This window comes from Hibiscus syriacus, unplaced genomic scaffold (genome assembly GCF_006381635.1).
Source record: "Hibiscus syriacus cultivar Baekdansim isolate YM2019G1 unplaced genomic scaffold, ASM638163v2 tig00117005_pilon, whole genome shotgun sequence".
Taxonomy (NCBI): Eukaryota; Viridiplantae; Streptophyta; class Magnoliopsida; order Malvales; family Malvaceae; genus Hibiscus; species Hibiscus syriacus.
Genome location: NW_024063519.1, coordinates 829826 through 852979, shown reverse-complemented (window position 1 = coordinate 852979; position 23154 = coordinate 829826). Strand labels below are relative to the sequence as shown.

The following is a 23154-nucleotide window of genomic DNA, read 5'->3' as shown; positions in this document are numbered from 1 at the left end:
AATTCATGTGTAAGTTATAGATTGGGTTTTGAATAAAAAATGATATCTCCGCAGGCAATTCACAATTACAAGAGGGTTATTTAAAAATTAAAATGCATGGAAAAGTCGAATCAGCGAGCAATGCTCATGTCCTGCCAGATATAATAATAATAATAGGAGTCGGCTTCATTGATATTTTTATATTCCTTTTCTTTCACGTATACGAAATCTAGTTCTAAAATGGAAATTTAAAACTAAGTTACCCGTATTGGAGATAGTATATATATGAAGGATTATATTTTCATATTATTTCTCTGTACAAATGTCGAAAATTGGAGAGGGTGAGTAGTATATAACTAAAAGCACAAGTGGAGGACCAAAAATGAAGTAATTGTTTGAGGACCCAAAAAAACTAAAAGCACAAGTCAAAGTTTCATCTCCACTTATATTTGTTTATTCTTTTGGTTATTTGGGAAACTAAAGTCAGTCTCCGTTGCTTAGTTGTTGATAAATTGCTTGGATCGTAATTGACATTTTCCTAGCAACTTACGCGAAAGTTAAATCAGAAAGGCCGTGTTCCTAGCAAGTTGTCTTCAAAGTTACGCCATTTATATACCCATTTTACAAATCACGGCTATTTAACTGAAAGTAAAGAAGGCAGGAACTTCAATTAAGTGCGTGAAACATGGCAAATGCTTCATCTTATTTCGATTTTGCAGGAGAGATTGACTGGTCTGCTCTCTATGGAAACTATGATGGGGATTTGGAAGATTTAGATGCCAAAATCGCTGAAGAGTTGCAGTTTCAAGAAGCAATGTTGCTCTCAGCTAAAGAAAACATCTCGCCTCCATCCTCAACCTCAAGGGCCACTGAAATCCTATTGAGCTCATTGATGCCAAAGCGAAAGTCAAAAAGATCTGCGGAAAAAGCCGGTGAATCCTCCCGAGTCTACTGTGAGATATGTGTTAATGGAAAAGAGAGGCATCAAATGTTCATAATCTCGGGTTGCTCTCACTCGTTTTGTGTTGATTGCATTAGCACATACGTGAAGACTAGGCTGGAGCAACATATAACCATAATCATGTGCCCCGGGGAGGGTTGTGGAGTCATGTTGGAGCTTGAAGCATGTAGGACTCGGCTTCCTAAAGAGTCGATCGATCGTTGGGAAGATTTATTATGTGAAGAGCTACTTTGCGCAACGGGTGGGAGGCTTTACTGTCCTTTCAAGGATTGTTCAGCTTTGTTGCTGAATGATAACCAAGGAGAAATAATAGCAGAAACCGAGTGCCCAAACTGCCATAGATTGTTTTGTGCTCAATGTAATGTTCCATGGCATCCGGGGATCAGCTGTGAGGAGTATCAGACGCTAAGTGAGGATGAGAGAGGAAGGGATGACCTCATGGTTAGGAACCTTGCCAAGGAGCAAAAATGGCGTAATTGTCCCAGCTGCCGTTTCATGGTTGAAAGAACCGAAGGATGCCCGCATATGACTTGCAGGTTAGTCTATGATTCATGCTTGCTTAGAAAGTACTTCGAGAAATTCGTGTTGCTTATGTTCAACACTAGTTTCGTTTTGAAATAAACCTATTGGTGCAAAGAAATAGCTATTGATTAACCGAGATCACTAGACTTCGTTTATGCTTGTGGTTGCAGGTGCAAATTCCAATTTTGTTATGCGTGTGGAGCTGAATGGACTCATGATCATGGCGGCTGCCAGGGCAACTAAGAAATCATGTATAGAGTGACAAGGATAAGAATGTGAAACATCAATTTTAGTGAAATTATTTTCAATAATTGACAGTGTCTCTTAGCATCCGGATGTAAAACAGTCTATCCTGAAATTTGGTTTATGTTTAATGCTCTGTAAACCAGGAAGCATACGGTGCAATAAATGATTTGGTACAAAATTTGAGTCACTTTGTGAACATCATTTGGCTTTGTTTTGATGCTATCTGAAAGTAATTTCTAAGAGAACTCCGCAAAATTAACAGATTAATTCCACCAAGTGAAACCCACACGTCTAGAATTCATTTTTCTTTCATTTTCTTGAATAGTACATTTTAGTTTTCACCTAATCATCAAAAAACAAAATAAATAAGACAGGTTTTCCCAAACCTAATTATTAATCAAATCCAAATTCCAAATGAATTATGTCAATCTGATAGCAACCCGTTTATTTATGGACTAATTCATTTACATTCGATCATTGCACTACTTCCAGGTACTTCACTTGAAAATTAATTATTGGTTAAAACTGCTGGCTCATAATTCATAATTGGTTCTTGCTTCTTTCAATTTTCACATTTGGCTCTAGCTAGGCTAAAGGTTGTACAGGACCTGGTACTTTCGTAACACAATCTGCTTTGAGTTAAAAGTTATGAACTTTAGCCATTTAAGTTTCGAAAAGGTGGCTGAAAAGGAGAATCACATAACTGTAACTTGTCTGTTTGTGACGCCAAATTTTCCAATACCTGCCATCTATCCATTTAAGAAGAACCACATAACCCCAAAAAGTTGCTTATTTTACTGAGAACCCAGATGGCTCTCTTCAGAGTCCCTTGTTCTTTCCCTTCTACTCTCCCTTCATCCTTTCCAAAGCTACTGTCGCCAGTTCCTTTTCAATTTCTTGTTCTTCAAAACATACTCCCAATCAACTAAAAAATGACGGTGATGACAGTAATACTGATAATCCCAAGAAATCCAAGAGATTATCGGAGCAGTCTTCCTGGGAAACCAAAGATTCTGAAGGGAGAGATTATCTTTACAGGCTTGGCCAAGAGGCTGATAACATGAACATTGCAGTTGGTGATAAAGCTGGTGTGATTGATGATCTCTTTACTGGGAATTTTCTTGGCAAAGACTGTAATTTTTCCTCCCTTTGCTTTCCCTGTTTATATATTTGACTTCTGACAATCTGTTTAAAGAAATGAAATTGAAGATTCGTTTTTGTTTTTATTTGCAGCGGATATTGTGTTTGATTACAGGCAGAAGGTAACAATTCCTTGGATTTCTTTTGGAAAAGTTTAGTTAAAGTTGGCTTTTTATGATTCAGGTTGATAGGTTTGAACTAGAATGTGATTAGCTTTACAGGGTCTTGTTTATTTTACGATACTTTTTTTTTCTAACCTAATGGGTTTTGCACCTTAAATTGAATTTGAGGTGAGCTTTAAGGATTGCAAATGGATTTTGTGAAATTCTTTCAATTTTGGTTTGAACTAAAGAAGAATTGTGCTACATTTTGGAGTTTTGAAATGGGTAAATTTTGGTGGTTGATATATGAACTCGTACTGCTTTCTCATGTTCACAAGCTGCTTGTTATATGACACACTGCCTTTTATGTCAAATATGCTCTTTTCCTGTGATTGATATATAATAATCCTCAGTTCAACTTTACTACCCGGTTTGAATTTAGAGTCTTTATTCTCTAGTTGCTTTTAATTCAGTTTCAGTTGTTATGTAATTACTTTTATCCAAATATTCTGAGTTTACTGCATCAGCATAGGAACCGTTTTCTTTACCCAAAATATGGAAATTCGCCATGTTTTTGCTGCTGTTATTCTTGCATTTCCTTTCTTCTTATTTTGTGTTTATTGTGATTTGTCAGAAGCTAATGATATATTATGTTTTCTTTTCTCATTGACAGGATAAAATTGGTAAGTTCTATAAAATAACGCAAAGATGACAAGATCACCATGAATGATACAGGAGCCGTAGGAAATCCAGCAGAAATTAGTGAACTGTGCATTCCTTTAGTTCCCCCCCCCCCTTAGAATATCAATAGCGTTGGTGTTTCTGTTACAAGCTTTAGTAGGGGGGATACATCTGATATATCACTGTTGATTCTTCCGCCATAATCTTATTATCTCCGATGTGCGATCTTCCACTTGCCAACCTTCTCTTATATTGTAACTGGATTCTTAGCTTTTTATATTACTATTATGACTTTTCAAATTTGACAACAAATTAAAATCATATCATCATTTGTCTTCTCACATATGACCTATTTTCCGGTTCTACTTACTGTAGCATGCCATATCGTTAAGAACTACATTGCTCATCTTCTCAATGTGAAAGTTCCTTTGATTCTAGGTATGCATTTGAAATATCTTATATGGACTGCAGATTCTTTTTTTCTGACGTGCATTTCTCACAAAATCATGTAGTATCTTGAAATTCTCCATTATTTAATTTGTGAAACATTGGATTTTGACTTACAGGTGTCTGGGGAGGGAAAGCCAGAAAGGCCAAGGGAAAACATTCCAAACTGAACTCATTTTTCAGGCTATGGGGATTGTACCTGTCATTATGTCTGCTGGGGAACTAGAATTTGAATGGGCTGGTAAGACAAGTTTTCACTGTGTTCCCTTCCTTGCTGATATATGTATACATATGTCAAATGCTATTTTTCTGAAAGAATATGAGGAGATTCTCTCCTTTTAGTTATTTTCCTTTTATGTGAAAAGACATAATGTATTCAAATCATTGTTCCCTTAACAGGAGAACCAGGAAAATTGATACGTGAACGCTACAGAACAGCTTCCCAAGTGGTTCAGATCCAAGTTAGAAGCTTTATCACCCTCATTCTTCATATATGTATGTCTAGGTTTATGAAGTTGAAGTTTAATAATACTCTTTAATACCTTCGGTAAAATCTGTATGTGATATTAACCTTTCACTAGGGTATATACTATGATATACAATGTGTCAATGAACGATTTATTCCTCCATTATCTTTTTCAAGTATATTGTTGTCCTCTTAAGATGATAAGATGAAATAGAGTAACTTTGTTGTCAGCAATTCCTATTTCCATCTCCGATTTTGAGGAGTTTATCAGTGCCCGACAGAGATGGGAAGGGAAAGGCTAAATTTGTTCCCTTGCCGTAGACAGAACTATGGCAAACTTATAAGCATGAAAATAGAAACTCTGTATGCTGATGTATGTTCCACATCAATGTTAATGGCTTTCTGCAACAGTTCTTAATTGCTTGTTTGTTTGAATTTTCTGAACTAATGCAGGGGAAGATGAGTTGTCTGATGATCAATGACATTGATGCCGGCCTTGGTAGATTTGGTAAGCTAATGTTATTCTGGCAATGAAAACCTTGAACTGTACCAGATATTGCTTTAAGTTCCATACATTCCTTTGATTAATAAGTTCACTTGTTTACTGATTCATTATCTTGAACTTTATATATTTTCTCATCTTATCTAGGTAATACTCAAATGACAGTAAACAATCAGATTGTTGCTGGTACCTTAATGAATTTGTCAGATTATCCAACCAGAGTTAGCATTGGACAAGATTGGCGAGAATCAGACATAACAAATAGAGTCCCTATCGTAATCACAGGGAATGATTTTTCAACCCTTTATGCTCCGTTTATTCGTGATGGCAGGATGGAAAAGTTCTACTGGTACATGATAATAAAAACTACCATCTTTTATTCGCTTTAATGTGCTATTGATGTCGAGTTCTCTCATTCTTTGCTCCATTTTCTTTTTGCATCTTTACCGTGTTTGTCCTTGTAAATGTCGATGAATAAAATTATGTTTCCCTCCCACCTAATATATTATCGAACACATCATTTGTGATACAGGCAGCCTACTCAGGAAGATATTGTGAACATTGTTCACAAATGTATGAGAAAGATGGCATATCAAGGGATGAGGTTGTAAGCATTGTGGAAAAATTTCCCAACCAAGGTATTTTTGGATCCTGCATGATCTCCATGATTAGATTTTGTCTATCATTTCTGTAGCAAATGTGTGGAGGGAGCAACAATGATTATCATAGAGTCCTGATTCTTACCTGCTTAAAGTATATGGTATAGAGTGCATATTGAATTGTTTTTTCTCCATGGTTTTTGGGCAGGATTTTTATGGAGCTCTTAGATCCCGTACATATGATCGATCAATTTCAAAGGTATGTATGTAACTCTTCGTTTATGGTGGGAAGGTATGTAATTTGTGCATACCTTTTTTTCGCCACCATTGGGACATATATTATGTCATTGATTCAAAGAATAGAAGTAATTCAAAAGTATTTTCATCATCTTACTCGTTTCCCATTGCAGTGGGTTGAGGATATTGGAGGAGCTGAAAACCTTGGAAACAAGCTGCTGAGACGAAGAAAGGATGAAGAGCTCCCCGTATTTACTCCCCCAGAGGTAGTAGTATGATCATCCTAAACCATCTTTTAGAGGCTAATGCGTATGCCGTTAACAAAGTTTTCAAGGAAAATTGGTTAATACATTCATTACAAGGGCTTTACCCAGTTTTCACAGAAAATAACATTGGCTTTTGATATAAAAACATATTGAAGATGGTTTTAGCTTGCAGTAGTTGTGGATTTTGGATGTGATTGACCATTTGACTGGGAGTGGGATTTTTTATTGAATAAAAAACGGTGGAGGCCTTACTTGAATCAGGGTATTCTCTCCTCAGGGACCAACAGCTAATAATGGAGACTAAACTTTCAGAGGAGTACATGAAGAACATTGATGACTGACTTCAAAATATTTTCACCACTGTTAACCTCTGTCTGTATTTTGTGCGCGCGCGCGCGTTTCTGGTTTTTATTGAGATGTGGTGTTAAATCATATATAACCTAATTTAGATGCACACATATTTGTCTTGTGGTTTTTTATATTGTATATAACTATTACCATACGATTTCAATTTAGCTAATTTAATTATTGGACACGAACTAATATACCTTAATGATTAAAAGAATTGTTGTTGGTCGTTGTTCTTAGATGTAACGGGTTCGAGCACCAGTGGCTGCCGTAGGATGGTTGAACATTTATTATCAAATAGTTAAGAGTATTTAGAATTTATATTATATAATTAGGGTGCTCGATTACAAATATCGAATCAATTTGAAATGTTGTACATTTGTAGACAGTGATTAAATATGTATTAAATTTTAGTAGAGGAAAAAAATGACAAGTATAATTTTATTATTAAATTTAATGATAAAACTTATTAAATATTAATAATAAACGATATAATAAGAACATGCATGATTTTACATCAGTAAAAATTCACACCTCTTCGGGTGCGTTTGGTTCACGGAATGTAAGATTACCAGTGGGAATAAAAGATTACCACGGAATATGATTATTGGGAATGTTGTATTTTGTCTTTAGTTGGTTTAGCAGAAATGTAAGATTACCGTGTTTGGTTAAAGGAATAAAATATTATTGAAATGTATATTTGACCAAATTGTCCTTATTATATATATATTTGTATAATATTACAAGTTGTAAAATATTTATATATTTTCTTTAAAAAGTTAAATTCATAATATTTATATATTTTTTTTACAAAATTAAAAATATAAAAAAGGTTTAATGAAAGGTTAAAATTTTATTTTAACCCGTGAACTTCATATAAAATTTTAATTATAGACTTTTTTTGTAAATCTAAAATAATTTAAGGATAAATTTGTAATTTAACATTCGTGGAATTTTTATTATTCAATGACAGAAGAATGATATTTTTTAAAATAAAATAAAAATTTAAGGGCATTTTAGTCCAAAACGCCGATAATGTTACAATACCTAAGGGAATGGAGGTAATGACATCCCCGATAATATACCAAAAAAATTTACTATTAGTAATAAAACATTATAGGACCATTCAATTGCCAGATCTAATCTGTGTGAATGAGCGTGGGCCCATGGCCTTTAAATATAAGGACCCAAATTTATTAAATAATTCAAGGAGTTGGTTCAAGCTATGGCATTAGTCCATTAGTAAACCGTAACCAATGCTAGACAGCTAGTTAAGTCACAATTGGTTGCTGTTAGGTGTGGCAATTGGGGGAAAAACCGAAAATCGTGGGGATCTGAACAACGAGACGGGGAATAACCGAAATATTCATCCATAAGGATGGAGATGAGGGAAGTTTTATTCTCGAAGTTCAAATGAGAATGGGGATTACTATATCTAAACCATACCCATGTGAAAAATCGTGGGTGAAGCAAACTTTAGACAGATGAGGTGTGTATCTTAAAGAAGTACAAGTAAATAGATATGCCCGTGCCAAGAAAAGTTTCTCTGAAAAAATTATCGGTCCCCATAAAGGCGTTGGAAGTGGGTGATTTTGAGTGAAATAGGAAAGTCTGAGTGTTTTAAACTAAGCAAAAGTCTGAGTGTTTTAAACTAAGCATTGGATTCTAAATTAATTATTCGACTGGATTGTTCTATGGGGATCAATAATCTTTGTTTTTATTACTGAATAGGATACCAAGAACAATCCAGTCGAATAATTAATTTAGAGCACAATGCTTAGTTTAAAACACTCGGACTTTCCTAATTCACTCAAAATCACCCCAACGCCTGTATGGGGACCGATAATTTTTTCCGTGGAACTTTTCTTGGCACTTGGGACAATTTCCGAAAGCTTCTAGTGATGGTTTATGGGGAGAGGAAATGAGGTGTGAACTTGGTTGAGTTGACGACATTACTTAAAACAAGAAAGTAAAAGCACTAATGTTGGTTCTTATCTCCTCTCTGTCGTATGTTTTTTCAACAAAAAATAAGTAAGCATTTTGATTCCTTTGTCTTTGTTTATCAGATAACTCATTTCTTTATCTTTGAATTTTGATTATTTTACGCTACTGTACCATGGTTTTGGCATTGCTGTTTAGATGCGTTTGAATACAAATAGGCAAGGAATTAACGTGGACAGGTTTGATGCTTGCTTGCCTTCTGTTCTATCTCATTCAAACTCCATCAACATGGCTGGTTTTTAGTTGTTTTTTTGTCATCTCTAATATAATATTGCAGACCATTCGTATTTTGTTGCTAACTTTATTTTTATTAAATGAATCTACTTTTCTTTCCAGGTTATATACGATATATTATATATTGTCTCAATTTCTTTATTTAAAAATTTAGTGTATTTTTTTATTAATCCGATATAAGATCTTAAATAACATATTTGGGATAACAACAGTTCTTTTATCGCCGATATCATTTAATTATTGTTTCCATTTTTATTAGAAAAAGCATATTTGGGATAAAATTTGTTTATTATGCTCAATAAAGAATAGAAGGCCGCTTTCATTCACAGCCTTTGAATAGTTGTTAATTTTAGGTGACATTATTAAATCCAAGAATACACCCAATGACAGGGAAAATGATAATTTATGGTTGGCTCCATCTGCAAAATTTGATGTGCATCACGCTGAGTGCTGGCTGCTCCCGTGTCATATCCTTCCATCCATTTTGGCGTTTCGGGGTTTTACTTTTTTTTGCTTAGTTTCTGTCTTTTTTTATGTATATAAAATTTATTAATTGTTTATGGAATAATGAATTTTATCTATATGGTTTATCGAGATTGTTATTCTACACCATGTTGATCGACTTTTTAAAATTTCATTAGCCGTACTTAAATTTGAATAGTAATTTTTATATGTGTAAGTGAATTTATCTTAACAGAAAAAAATAAGATAAATAGTATCTTAAAACTGCAACAAGAATGATAAAAAAACATTTTAATTTATTTATTATTTTTAATTTTTAAATTTAAATTTATTTGATTTTCAGGTTTCAGTGTTTACTTAGAAAAATAAAATTATTTCTTCAGTGACAGAGTGATTGCAATCAACGTACTTTAAAATTATTTGAAATTCAATATTTCGTTAAGTATATTAATCAAATCACCTTCTAATCATTACAAATAAAAAGAATAACTTGCTAAAAATTATCACAAATAAATTTAGTACATTTAACTTGGTACATTTAAACCCTCCGTGTTAGGGTTTTCTCTCTACTTTCAGTAGCCGTCTTTTCTGTTATTTGGCAGTAATCTGAGTTTCATCAGTTCTTGTTTGCTTTATTCGTCTAGTTTTGTCGGCTTATTTTCTCGTTGTCCTAAGGAATGAGCGAGATAGTGAGAGATCTGGAGGAATTGAGTTTGGGGGAGGAGAATGAGGAGAGTTTAGTGCTGGTTTCATCGACATCTCCTACAAATATCTCGTTCGAGCATTGTCATGTTGGGCGGTTTATTTCGGAAAGTATGATAAACTTTCAGGCCATAAGGGTGACCTTAGATAACGTCTGGCACCCGATTGGAGGGATTTCTATTACTGAATTGGGTGATGGTCGATTTTTGTTTCGGTTATTTCATGAGGACGATGTGGATAGAATTAAATTCGAAGGGCCATGGTACTTCAATTCTCATCTTCTAATTCTACATAGGCTGAAACAGGGGATCCAATGATGGTGGATTTAAATTGAATTGCTTTCTGGATCATAATAAAGGATTTACCGATGGGTTTATCTCTGAGCAGGTTGCTCAATAATTTGGGAATTTTATTGGAAAGTTTGTGGAGTACGATTTTGCGGCAGTCTCTTTGGGATATAGATGATGTATTCGTGTGCGCGTGTTGTTGTACACTCGAAAGCCACTAAAAGGGAAGAAGAAGGTTGCTCTTCCAAACGGGTCTCATACCTACGCACAGTTTTAATATAAAAAGATTCGGTTATTTTGTTTCATGTGTGGCAAATTGGGGCATGGTGAAAAATTTTGTCCTCTGAGGGTGTTGCAGGAAAAGGTAGATTTGGTGCTTCAGTAGGACGAGGCATTTCGGGCCCCTCCTCGAAGGAAATAAAAGGTCTCAAGTCCTTGGTTACGTGATGAATGTGTTGGCCGTAAGGGGGAAATGCAATTCCTGGGTCTCAAGGGGTTCCCGGTACAAAGGAACAGACAAAGCCATGGGTGATGAGGACATTCCATTCAGGTAATCTAGTGTCCGGGGATGGAAATTATGGTAATGTTACAATGGCTGTGGCGGATGAGGAGAATCCCATTCAAAGGGCAGATAATGCAAAGAGACAGAGGAGCGTTCCATTTCTTCTGTCTGTTGCGAAGGTTACTGAAGCTGGAAAAAATGTTACATCAGCAGGCCTGAATTCCCAGGCCGGTCGGTGACAATGAAACTTTTAAGTTGGAACGTCCGAGGTTAGGGATGACCCGGACGGTTCGTCGTCTCCGGAAAACGCTGCGAGAGATGCATCCTTCCATTTTTTTTCTTTCTTTATGGAAACAAAGTTACAAGGTTCGCACATGGAAATGGTTCGTAAGTTGTGTGGTTTTATGCATGGAATAGAGGTTGACTCGCAGGGTTCGAGAGGTGGCTTGTAATTTGCTTGGAAGCATTCGTGTGATGTGGTGTTGAGATCCTATTCTAGTTCTCACATCGATGATTTAATTACTGCAGATGAGGATGGACTGTAGTGGCGTTGCACTGGGTTTTATGGTATGCTGGAGGAGGGTCGACGTTGAGAGTCATGGCAACTGCTGCGTCAATGAGATGATAATTCAAATGTGCCTTGGTTAATAATTGGGGATTTCAATGAAATTCTTTTCTCTTTTGAAAAAGATGGTTGTCTTGTTCGTAGTGAACGACAGATGGCTGCTCTTAGGGAGGCTGTGGATTTTGTGGTTTGGTGGATATTGGTTACATGTGCTCTTGGTTTACCTGGGAAGGAAGGCCGTACTGAAGCTACCAACATTTGAGAACAGCTTCACAGGGGTTTTGCAAATGGGGCATGGAAATCTTTATTATACATTAATTTTATGTGTTGAGTAAATAAAATAGGTGATATAAATGAATTCTTTATATTGTAAATTTAAAAAATAAATCTAATCAAATTGAGTGATAAAAATAAAACAAAAACTCAAGTTTAATGATGATTTAAAAAAAAAATAGTTAACTGATCAAAATATAATCATATGAATACTTGAGTGACTAATTATGTAATTTGTCCACATGTTTTTTAACGGAATTAATAGAGACAACCGAGGTAACAATTTAAACTTTAAGAGATAAAATATTTCAAAAAATACTTTAAGAGAATTTCGGTATAAATTATATAGTTTAGGGGCAATATATAATCAAAAGTATGCTAATTTTGCTAGTTTATCTTTTCGTAATACTATTATATGCATATTTATACAAGTGTATACGGGGGAAAGGTGTTGATATCACTAATAAAACTCCAAAATGTGGAGTGCGATGTGTTTTAGGCACAAAAACGACAAAGGAAAATGGGCGTGTTAATTGGTTAGGGTTGTATTAGGTGTGAAGAGCCTTCCACACTATATAAAGTTTTTTCCCCCTAATGTGACTTAGCACACCACCAATTTTTATTTTTGACTAATTACTTTACATTACCAAGTTGAGGTTGACGAAACCCGCACATAGCTTTTATCGAAATGTTTATTTTTCAATCAATGGTTATGAATCAACTTCTATGCAAAAGTTGTCCTTAATAAAAACGGGAAAAGATTATGATAATTAGGTCAAAGGTTATAATAATGGAGTGTTGATGAGATTTTAACCTAAAATTCCACAACATAGTTTATAGTGCCAATTTTTTTTCCCAATCTTCACTTTTTATGTCTGTAATATATTATGCTGAATTAAAATTAAAAGAGAAAATGCTCGAGAATGTAAAAAAAAAACCCAGTTTTTATGATGTGTGCATGCCAACTATTTATACATATATTAATTACTAAATCAAGTAATTCGATTATTTATTTAAAATATTATAAACATTTATGTTACATATACAAAGTCTGTCAAAGAAATAACAACTTTCAAATGTCACAAATTCGTCGTCCAACCCAAATATTCGTTGTTAAAGATAAAAACTCTTCTTTCATTATATTAAAAGAATTATATAATAAGATGTGAAATAAAAAAAATACAAATATAAAATAGCTATAGAATTCTTCTAAAAAATTCAACTTGGTGCTTAGTGCTTACCTACCATCAATGTTTTAGAGTTAAAATTTCTTTCTAGCTTTCTAATTGTATAAAAAAAATAAAATGAATTTTCACTTTGAATAATAGATCTTTTGAATTTTTATTAAAAATTATATTATTAATTAAGCTCCTTTAATTACATATGACATTAATCACACTACCATTAAATTTATTGATGTGATGATATCTATTAGACTGAACTTTCTAAAAAAATTATCAAAATTTGTTTTTCTGGGAATAAAAAAAAAACATAGAATTACAAAAGTATCATGTCCATTATGTATGGATTTATATGTCATACTTAGGTAGAAACTTTGTAAAAGTCAGGTCATACATATTTTTTTATTAGTTAGGATAAGTATAAAATAGTGAATATGTAATAAAATTCACATCTTTGATATTTTAAGTATTTTAACTGGAGATTAAAAAATAACAAATCACTTGATTTTACATGTCATACACGTTGGATTGCTATATACGGTTCCCTATTAGCTACGTGGCCGGCCCCTTGCCGACACTGACATTTCCGAACCAATACAATATTAAAACACCAAATTTTCTTACTGTATTGGAGGGGAAAAAGTGGTATTCTTGTAATATTCTCATAAAAAAAATCCAATATTCTTTCAAAATGAAAGAATAAATAGATAACCATCTCTGATCAGTTAAATGTACTAGTCACGTGTCGGTGGCCATTGTGTTTTCTATATTCGCGAAAGCAGAAACGAAAAGCCCGAAGTTCGTATAATATGCTATTTAAATTAAGTTTGTAATATTAATCATGGTTATGGTGGAGGAAGTTACAGCCGACTACTACAACCACTTGTACTACCAAAGTTAATTAAGCCAAAAACCAAGCTGCCTTCCTCTTCATCTGTGCAAAGCATATATAGGCGCTTATCTCTTTATTTGTTCATTTTCAATGATTTAGATCAGACAGAGGGAGGAGATCTCGGCAGTTCTGGCGGTGGCCGGAGTCACAGAAGAATATCTGAGGGAGGAGTAGAAAAGATCGAACAAGATTAAATTTAAGGAAACTAGAAAAATTCTATGGATTGGTGGCATAAGGTGGTCAGCCCTGTTCGAAGACTTTGGTTTGCTGTTTCTTCACGTGTTAAAGCTCGCAAAAACGGTGCGTTTCTTCCTTTCCCTTCACTTCCTTCTCTTTCTCAGTTAATGTTCATAGTTTCCCAGAGACCTTTTTTATTCTTGCTTTGGAGTTTCTCTTTTCTTCTTCTTCTTCTTCCTGTAATTATTGATTTTTTTTATAAAATTTTTTTTACTAACTAACAAAATAGTTTAACTCTGTTTTTTTCCTGAAAGATTGTTAAATTTGTTTTGCTATAAATTATTGTTTCTTTTTTACTCTCGAGTCGCAGGTGTTAGTTCTTCCATGCTAAAGATCTTGCACCGACAAAAAATGAAACATGTTAATTTTAACAATTCAATTTAAATATTTTTTAAATATCGAAATTGAATGAATACCTTTCATCTTTTGGGGGGGGGGAGAGAAGCGATAGAAAAAAAAGCATAATTTTAAATTGAACAAAGGGAGAAAAAACATTTTTTTTTCATTTTTGCGTTGACATGAAGCGGCTTCTTTTCCTTATTGTTCACATAAATTCAACTAACTAATTATTTCATAAAATTAGTAGATATCACGAGATGATTCTTTGATTATTTTCTTTATCGAATTTATGTGTTTAGTTCTAAATATTTCCTTTTCCTTCTTCATCATTTACGATTGTGTCATTTCTAAAAACTAACTAATTATTGAAGATACTCATTAGGTATAAGAGACATGTGTCAACAATAATTATACTCCATTTATGTATGAGACGTAGATTTGCAAAGATGAACAATATTAGCAGTTTAATTATATGCATACATAATCAATAAATAAAAATAATTATTTAATGTTTTTTATAGTATAACCTTCTTACTCCTATCTATTCATAGATTAATTCAGATCACTATAAAAACGAGAACTATCATCTTTACATAATTTGTTCTATTCACAAACGCGATGACAACGTATTGTTGATATATATATATATATATATATATATATATATATATATATTATTAGTGGACCATATAATACTTATTATTAATAAGCAAATGAGCATATCAATCTAATAGTTATTAACCACATATCAATATCAAAATCTTGATTTTGAAGTTACTTAACGAGAAAGATTAGGTTGAAGATAATAATAATAATCCTTCCTTGAATGACAAATAAAGTGGCGCCGCATGGGGCATGTTAAATCAAATAATTAAGGGAGGATATTTTAGTAAAGTAATCATGCATCTAATCTTTTTTTTCCGAAAGTTGAGCTGAGATGGGATGAAAAAAATATTTTATTTTGAATCATTGACTGGACAAGAGTGTGAATAATGAATGGGGAATGATGATGCAGGGGTAGGGCTGTTGAAGCTTAACGATGATGTACAAACTTGTGGGTACGAAGATGTGCAGGTGATGTGGGAAATGCTGCGAAGATCGGAATCGGAGCTGATGGCTGCTAACGACATTCCCAAGCGCAAGCATCGTCGTCCATTCTGGAGAGTCCTCGTTTGGTCTTCTTCTAACCACACCTCTTCATCGTCCTTCTCGCCAAATCATGCCTAACTGAACGCCCTTCCTTTTTCCTAAATAATCATAATAATGTGTTCCTACTCGGCCTCGCCTTCAACTCGGATATTCGTGTCTTACTTGTCCAACTTATATTACCTAATTTGAGACAATGTTAAATATGGGTAGATTCCTGATATGCATCATACGTATTATGCCATTATATCCATCTTAGTAGACGAGTGCAACAACACAAATATCGAATTTGAACATTTAATATTAAATGAAGATTTACTGTAGATAAACCAGCCCAATGTTAAACTCTGACCGCCTACATTGTACCAGCTGTTGGTACTATGTATCACTCCTCTGTTCTGCTGGAGTTTACAAGAATGCTTTCAACAGGCAGAAAGCCAAGATATCAAATTGGGAGGGCAATGTAATTTACAATAGAAAATGTGAAATAATAATAAGAAATTGAAGGATCTAATTAGGTATATAGCTCCGTCACTGCTTTCAAGTGACGAAATGATTTTTCATAGATACATGCATACATATATAATGAGTTGCGTGACAAACTCGAAGACCGAGTATAAAGAAACTAACAGTTAAAATTCCTCTAGGAAGGAGCAAGAGCGATATCCTTGAACTTCTGGCAACTGAAAATGATAAAATATCTTTACAAGCGAATTAAGAGATTAACGAAATTTGATAAAACCTAACTACCACTACAAAATGAATGCAGTTACCTGACTCAATAAAATTGTGATCAGATCAAATTACCACGACCAATAAAATCATCACAAACAATTTAAGGCAGGCTAATACGAGAAGATATATGGTTCCCATACTAGCATAAAGAACTTTATTTCACATGTCTTTTGTCCATTGAACCTTTGGTCCCACAACTTTCTGCTTTTTCTTCTTTTAATCTATGTATGCTCTTGTGATAGAACATTTATACGCAGCAGATAAACAGAAATATTCTAAAGAGTAAATATTTGTCGGGAACATTTTATCTTAAGCTGAACAAGGGAAACCAACTGATGGAGATTTCTATTTTTCAGTCAACTAGTCTAAGAACTTAAATAGTACGGCTATGATTATGATGCAAAATGAAACACATCAAAGAAAATACAGAAAATATGAGGTTCTACAGTAGAATATACGTCAGAATTCCAAATCAAAGCGATTAAAAATGACGGTAGTTTATCGAAAAGTTTCAGAGCTAAGGATAAAAATAGCAAGAATGGTCAAGTAAGCATGTTTTGTTATTAAGGTCCAGACAAGAGAATGCAATGTGCATCATTGATACCCAAGAAATTATAAGGCACTCTTTTCCTCCTTCCGATGATTAAGAAGCTTCTATACAAGCTCCATTAATCAAGAAGGAGGTTTTTAATGAGGCCTTCAAATCTTATCAAAAAAATTGATACCCAAGAAAACTTATTTCTGCTTTTGGGGAAGAACCTTTCGTCTTTGGATTATGTTACCAAATAAATTATTCTGACAGACTCACAAGTCCCAGATTGTTACTCATCAGATGACTGCATTTATATCTTCTCAAGCAGTACTGGCCAATCCTCTCCAAGCTTCTGAGGGTTCAATTCCATCGCAACCTTGAAACCCAGCAAAGAAACCAGTTTGTAGTATCTATGTTCATCTATAGCTTCCAAATACCAACTGTTAGCATGAATCTGATTATGGTAACTCATTGAGACACTGTTAACAAGATTCCCGCGGGAATGATGCTTCATTGTATTGTTTTTTCTCAAACTGCATCAATGCCTGTTTTCTGCTAGCTCGATGGTCATCTTTATTAACCTCTTCAAGTAGACATCCAGTCCATTATTCAATATAGCGGCACAGTCCATTGACACACCTTCAAGACCCTCCTGCGTGGCAATTTGTTTCATGAGTTCCCTCAGTGCCACTGTGTCGAGCAATCCACCGATGTCATAGGACTTGGCATATATAGTACTACTTGCCACACGAAAAGACCTTTAGTTCCCAGAGAGACTCCTAGAGAATAATGGAACTCCGAGTGGCGCTTGCACTAAACTTCTACAACAAGACTCCTTTCCATATTCAACAAACAAAACTTCACTTTGATCTCTGCATGCCATCTTCAGAAGGAAAACCATTGAATGATCCCTTTATCTCAGGGTTGGGAAGCAGAACATCCCTTACATTATTTGCTTTGCCTGAAAATTCTTGAGGACGGTGAAGAGGCTTCTGTATATCACGAGAAGTTTACCCTGATTTTCAGATACAACATCATTAGTAATTGTTGATTCATAAGAAGCAGAAGCTGTCTTGGCAGTAAGCCTAATGGGTGCTCCAGATCTGGCTTTCCGAGATGACAATAGAACTTCCTCAGTTTGCAGACTCTCATGAATAGTCGTAGGTGGAGGAGGGACTTTGGCATTACAAACATTTTTCAATATTGAACAAATTAAGAGATTGTGTAGTTTAACTCTCTCTCCCCTAAGAACACGAAAACAAACCTTAGTGAACTCAACCTAGCTTAGCTTTAAGCTCAACAATTTATTCAAAAAATGGAAGTACTGTTGTGATCTCTCGGACCCAAGTGTCTTTATTAACTGAGCTTTCAACTCAATGAGATTGATCCGTGGATGCTGATTAGGCAGTTGCATTGTTTACTGCTAAAAGTCCATTACCTAATTATTTCACCAAAAATTGCAAACACATACACTTCTTTTAACCCCAAGAATTCCAACTAAATTAGGGTCTCTTTGCACCATTTCCATAAACCCACTTTCCAAAACCCTACTAAAGAAGTTCCACTAACTACGGAACGACCCATGGCCATGTACACCGTTATAAAATGCATCTTTGCAACCCAAGAACGAAGCTCTCACAAAGCTCATAGATTTTAACTTGTCCTTCCAAAATTCAATCAATAAAATTCAAATCAACACCCAAAGAAACAAAAAATACCTCCTTTATATTCTTCAGAAAGCAATTTGAGCAAAAATCCATGCAAACAAGCTCAACTCACTAAATGAAAATCTCCTATTTATTCAACAAATAGAAGCTAACCTCGGAAAGAAAATTTCTATTATGCGGATCAACACATTTTAAGAATTTAAGAGATCAATGCCAGCTTTCGACAATAAGCTTGAATTTTACGAGGAAATTGAATACAACAGGAAACAAAGGAGCTATAAGATTCCAGAAAGGAAAAGACAATTTTTGTTGCTCTGACCTGTTTGGAGCTCGAGGAAGTGGAAGAATATTTCCGCAGATAAAGAAAACAACAGACGGTTTTGCTATCTTCCTTCGAACTCGAGCTTCCTTCACGATACATCTTCATTTCCTATTCTGTCATTATGGAACTTTTTGATGCATATTTCAACATATTTTCATCTGATTTTCTCTTCCAGAAATCTTTCATGGATTTGGGTTTGAAATCAAAGAATCCTTCAGATTACCGTGTTTCATCGATTTTCTTATGTTTCTATTTTAGGTAAACTATACAAATCGTCCTTTTATTTTTTATCTGACCGAATTTGATCATTAGTTTAAAAATTAAGTGTGTTTAATCTCTTAAATTATTCATCCGTTCAATTTTAATCTTTTAAAAGAAATATTATGTGAAATTAAAATATTTTAAAAAATAACATAAGCTTGGAAAATGATCTCACCATCATTCGCACTCCTTTGAATTGTCATGTAACATTTTTGTTAACGGGTTAAAGGAAATTAATGGGTAAGTGACTTAAACTGAATAGAATGATAACGTAAAGACCAAAACATTTAATTTTTGAACCGGTGATCAACTTCGATCAAAGTAGAAACAAAGGGAACTATTTGTATAATTTACCTTCTATTTTTTTTTGTCTCCCCTCTCATTTTATAATAACTTAATTTTTTCTTTTATATTTTATGTAAATAAATATCAAGTTAAACGACATCATTAATCATTGAGCTTTAAACTATATCATTTCTAGTCTTTGAACTATAGAAAATTCTAATTCTATCACTAAATTTTTTGAATTGATTTTTTATGGTCACTAAACCGTTAGATCATTAACGTTGTGATAAATGACCATTTTAGTTTGTTTTTTATTCCCAAAAATGGCAATTTTAGTTGTCTTCCTTCGTTAATTGAAGTCTATCATCATTCACGATAAAACTAAAAATTAAAAACAAAACATTCATATTTCAATCCTCTTTCTTCTCGTCGTATTGATTTTTTTATGAAACTCACTCAAAATGATAAAAATAAATCTAGATATTGATCATATTCAGTGAGCTTTATGTTTATGTATGTTGTCCATCTTATTGAAAGAATGTCTCTTACTCTCTAAAATTTGAAAGAACATCTTAAATCATTCAAATATGAGAGTTTTTAAACCCTCAAAATTGATTTTTTTTGTGTAACTTCATGAATTTTTAAAGTTTTTTTTTGAAAAGCCTAAATTAATATATAATAACAAAGGATGATGAGACGAATTTATCGTTTCTAAGACGATCATGAAAGATATTAGAGGATGACATTTTTTATATAAGTAAATATCCTTAAATTTTTGTTAGAAAGATAACAATAAAAAAGAAAATATATATAACGTCAATACAAAATGAATAAGAATATTCTTAAACTCCACATTAAAATAAAAAAAATTAAAATTTATTAAATGATTTCGATAATAAAAAAAATTATTATTCTTTTTACAGGTCTCGATTCGAGAAACAATATCTACGTATGTGTATACATCAAAAGAAGCTTCCTCCTAACCATAATTTTATTAACATTTCAAGATAATATCATCATCTGTTGCAAAAATATCTATAACATCTATTTGAAATCGTAAAGCAAATATATTTAGCTACAATGTAAAAGACTGTAGCATGCATGATTGCAGTTTATGTATAAGTTAACTACTCATGTTCAGTGACAAAGTTAAATTCATAACTTTGGCCTCATATTTATACACCTGCTCTTGACAGTCCTAGACTGTCCCATAGAACTACAGGGGTGCGTTCATCAAGGATGTTCACCAGAGATTGCATCTCACATTGCCCTCAAAAAAGAAGAGGAAAAAAAAAGTTTAGTTTTAATACTAAATGGAGCATTATTAGAGAAGAACCTTTGCAAATGGAGGGAGGTGGCATAATTATAATTATTATTTATTATGTTAAACTACTCTAAAAGTAACATCCAAGGAGAATCAGAATGTGGTGACTTGGCCAACAACGAGCACTTGTCTCACCATCACTACACCTTTCTCCCCTGGAAATTCCCAAAAACCTGCATTGGGTTGAAAAAAGGTTAGCCAGCCATGGAGGCTTCAACTTTAAGCAGCATACAGTTAGCAAACAAGTTAAAATTCCCCTCTTCCACTCTGTCCTTGACGGAATCTGAACCCTCCGTTCATTTTAAGAGCACAAAAAAACCTCCTTATAAATATATTCCATCTCATTTATACCAAGGAAATCACTGGGAGAAGGTTGCAAGCAAAGATGGGTTTGGTTGTAGTCATCTCTATGCCACTGCTGCTCTTATGCATATTACTTGGTCTGGGATTTTACTTCTATAGAAGAACTAAAGTCAGACAAGGCAACAACCCCAGATTTATGGCGCAACAGTTCCTCCGCCAGGTGCAGCTCCTCCTCCTCCTCCCACCAAACCTGACAACTTGGCAAGTGTTTGATAGGGTCCAGGAATGGATTCTAAATCTGGGACTGGGATACTTTCAAAATAACTTCCAGTTCCTTTGTAGACAAGAAGTTGATTGTTTCTGTTTTGTTGGTTATAATCGTGTGAAATTTAGATATACTTATATATGCACATCGGTGTTGAAATGGTATGTATACCGTCGAGGTTATTTGATTTGGATTGGATTTGATTGTGATTCCTGCCTTTTATGATGGGGTATTCTTGTATCCATTCAGTCTTCAATTTATGATGGTTTTATATCCAAAATTGAGTTGTTTCGCCTCTTATCGATGTCAATTAATTCAAAGATGGTTTTTAATAGGTTGAAAATTATAAAAGCTATGAGTAGGGTGGCAATCGGGTGGGGAAAAAATCGAAAATCGTAGTTATCCGAACCGACGGGATGAAGAATAACTGAAATCTTCACCCACGGGATGGAAAAGTTTTATCCCCGAAACACAAATGCGGATGAACAAGAATTGCTATATCCGAAATGTGGGGATAACCGAACTGTACCCGTGTGAATAACCGAACTGTACCCGAAAAATAATCGTAGAGATCCCTGATATTTTACAAAAATAATTGTGGGATCCTCGAAAAATATATGTGAGATTACGCGTTGTCACTATTACATCTCAAAAGAACTAAAATCGAAGTTTAAATATTTTCTCATTTAATATACATTGATTTGTTGAGATTGAAAATGTTAAGATTGTACATATTCATTGGGTGTTAGATAAATATTAACATTTGAAACTTTCATATTATAGATAGAAACTAATCTGAGACAAACTGATATATCTTACAAGTTTTAGGTGTTGCATTGATTTTAAAATGTTTTTTTTTGGAATGAGGATTAACCGAAACCCGTAGGAATCCGTAAAAGATGAATATGAAAACAAAAAATTCCCCGAAACATATAATAGGGATTCTCCAAAACCGTACCCGCAAATGTTAAGGACGGAATAGATAATTCAAAATCGTCCCCATCCCGTCGCCACCCCTAGCTATGAGTTCATAATTTATGGTACATAATATATTCTGAACTTTTGATGTAAAATTTGTTTGCATAATGAACCCTGCAAATGATTAATGAAATGAAAACAGGGGCTTCTTAAAGTGTATGTTGTGTTTTAAATAACTTGGATTTTGAATGATGTGGTCTTGTTTTATTTTAGGGTAATCTATGTCAAATACCCCTCATCTTTATGCTCAGGATCAAAAATGTCACTGACATTTCAATTTTGCCAATTTTAGCACGGACGTTTATGTTTCACTTCAATTTTGCCACTCCGCCGTTAATCCGTTAACGGCACGATGACATGGCATGGATGGTCGTGGCGGCGATGACATGAACGGCTTTGTTAAAGTTATTTAGTCCACGTAACATTTGTATTACCTGAGAAAAGTTATGATTTTGACTCTATAAAGGTTTAATGAGATAGAAAGATTTCAACTGGGAAGCAAGGAGCACAAAAAGAAAGATCCGTCCAAGAAAATGACAATAACTCTCATTCTTGTTTGCTCTTCCTTGGCTGTAATTATCTCGTCATTGTTTTGTTTATGGGTTTATTACAGTAAGAATTCACGCAAATCCACCAGAAATGATGGGAAGAGCTCATGTATATTCTTTTCACCCCACACTATTTCAGTTTTTCTTCATAGTTTTGGGACTTTGAGAGTTAGGGTTTAGAACTAATGCTTTTTTCCCTATGTTTCCTCTTTTTCCTTGGTTTTGGATTTGAAGATGTTGTAAAAGGGGCTGGACTACACCATTTTTTGGTAAATTCAAGCCTACAATGACAGTTTCTATGGAAAATAATACCTCATTAATGGATTATAAGATGCTTGAAAAATCTACATACAAGTTTCATCAAGGGGCTTTTGTCATGGATGTGCCTTAATTTGGGTATGTGGGTTGCTCTTAATCCGTTAACTGTCGTGACGTTAATTTGGGTATGTGGGTTGCTCTTAATTGGAATCATGGATGTGCCTGTGTACTGTTTTTGGTCTTTTGGGGAAGCGCTGAAGCTGATTAGTTGTATAATTTGTTTATTTTGGGGGGTTTTGGAGCTTCGATCTGTAGCTGGAATAGGGTTAAAGTTTGGGTTTTTGTTGTAAAATTATATTT

General features: G+C 34.0%; 2 protein-coding genes and 1 pseudogene across 2 annotated transcripts; 2 read left to right on the top strand and 1 right to left on the bottom strand.

Moving 5' to 3' along the window:
* The first annotated feature begins 640 nt into the window (after positions 1 to 640).
* LOC120195140 (probable E3 ubiquitin-protein ligase RNF144A-B) lies at positions 641 to 2020 on the top strand. Its single transcript, XM_039197240.1, has 2 exons — positions 641 to 1476; positions 1633 to 2020. The coding sequence occupies exons 1-2, from the start codon at positions 665 to 667 to the stop codon at positions 1703 to 1705; spliced, it is 885 nt and encodes a 294-aa protein (XP_039053171.1). The 5' UTR covers positions 641 to 664; the 3' UTR covers positions 1706 to 2020.
* Positions 2021 to 2502: 482 nt separating this feature from the next.
* On the top strand, positions 2503 to 15167 carry LOC120195141 (annotated as a pseudogene).
* Positions 15168 to 16893: 1726 nt separating this feature from the next.
* LOC120195033 lies at positions 16894 to 17997 on the bottom strand. The gene is made up of 4 exons (XM_039197172.1): positions 17909 to 17997; positions 17531 to 17827; positions 17129 to 17341; positions 16894 to 17023 (listed from the first exon to the last, which is right to left on the bottom strand). The coding sequence occupies exons 1-4, from the start codon at positions 17995 to 17997 to the stop codon at positions 16894 to 16896; spliced, it is 729 nt and encodes a 242-aa protein (XP_039053103.1).
* Between the last annotated feature and the right edge of the window lie 5157 nt (positions 17998 to 23154).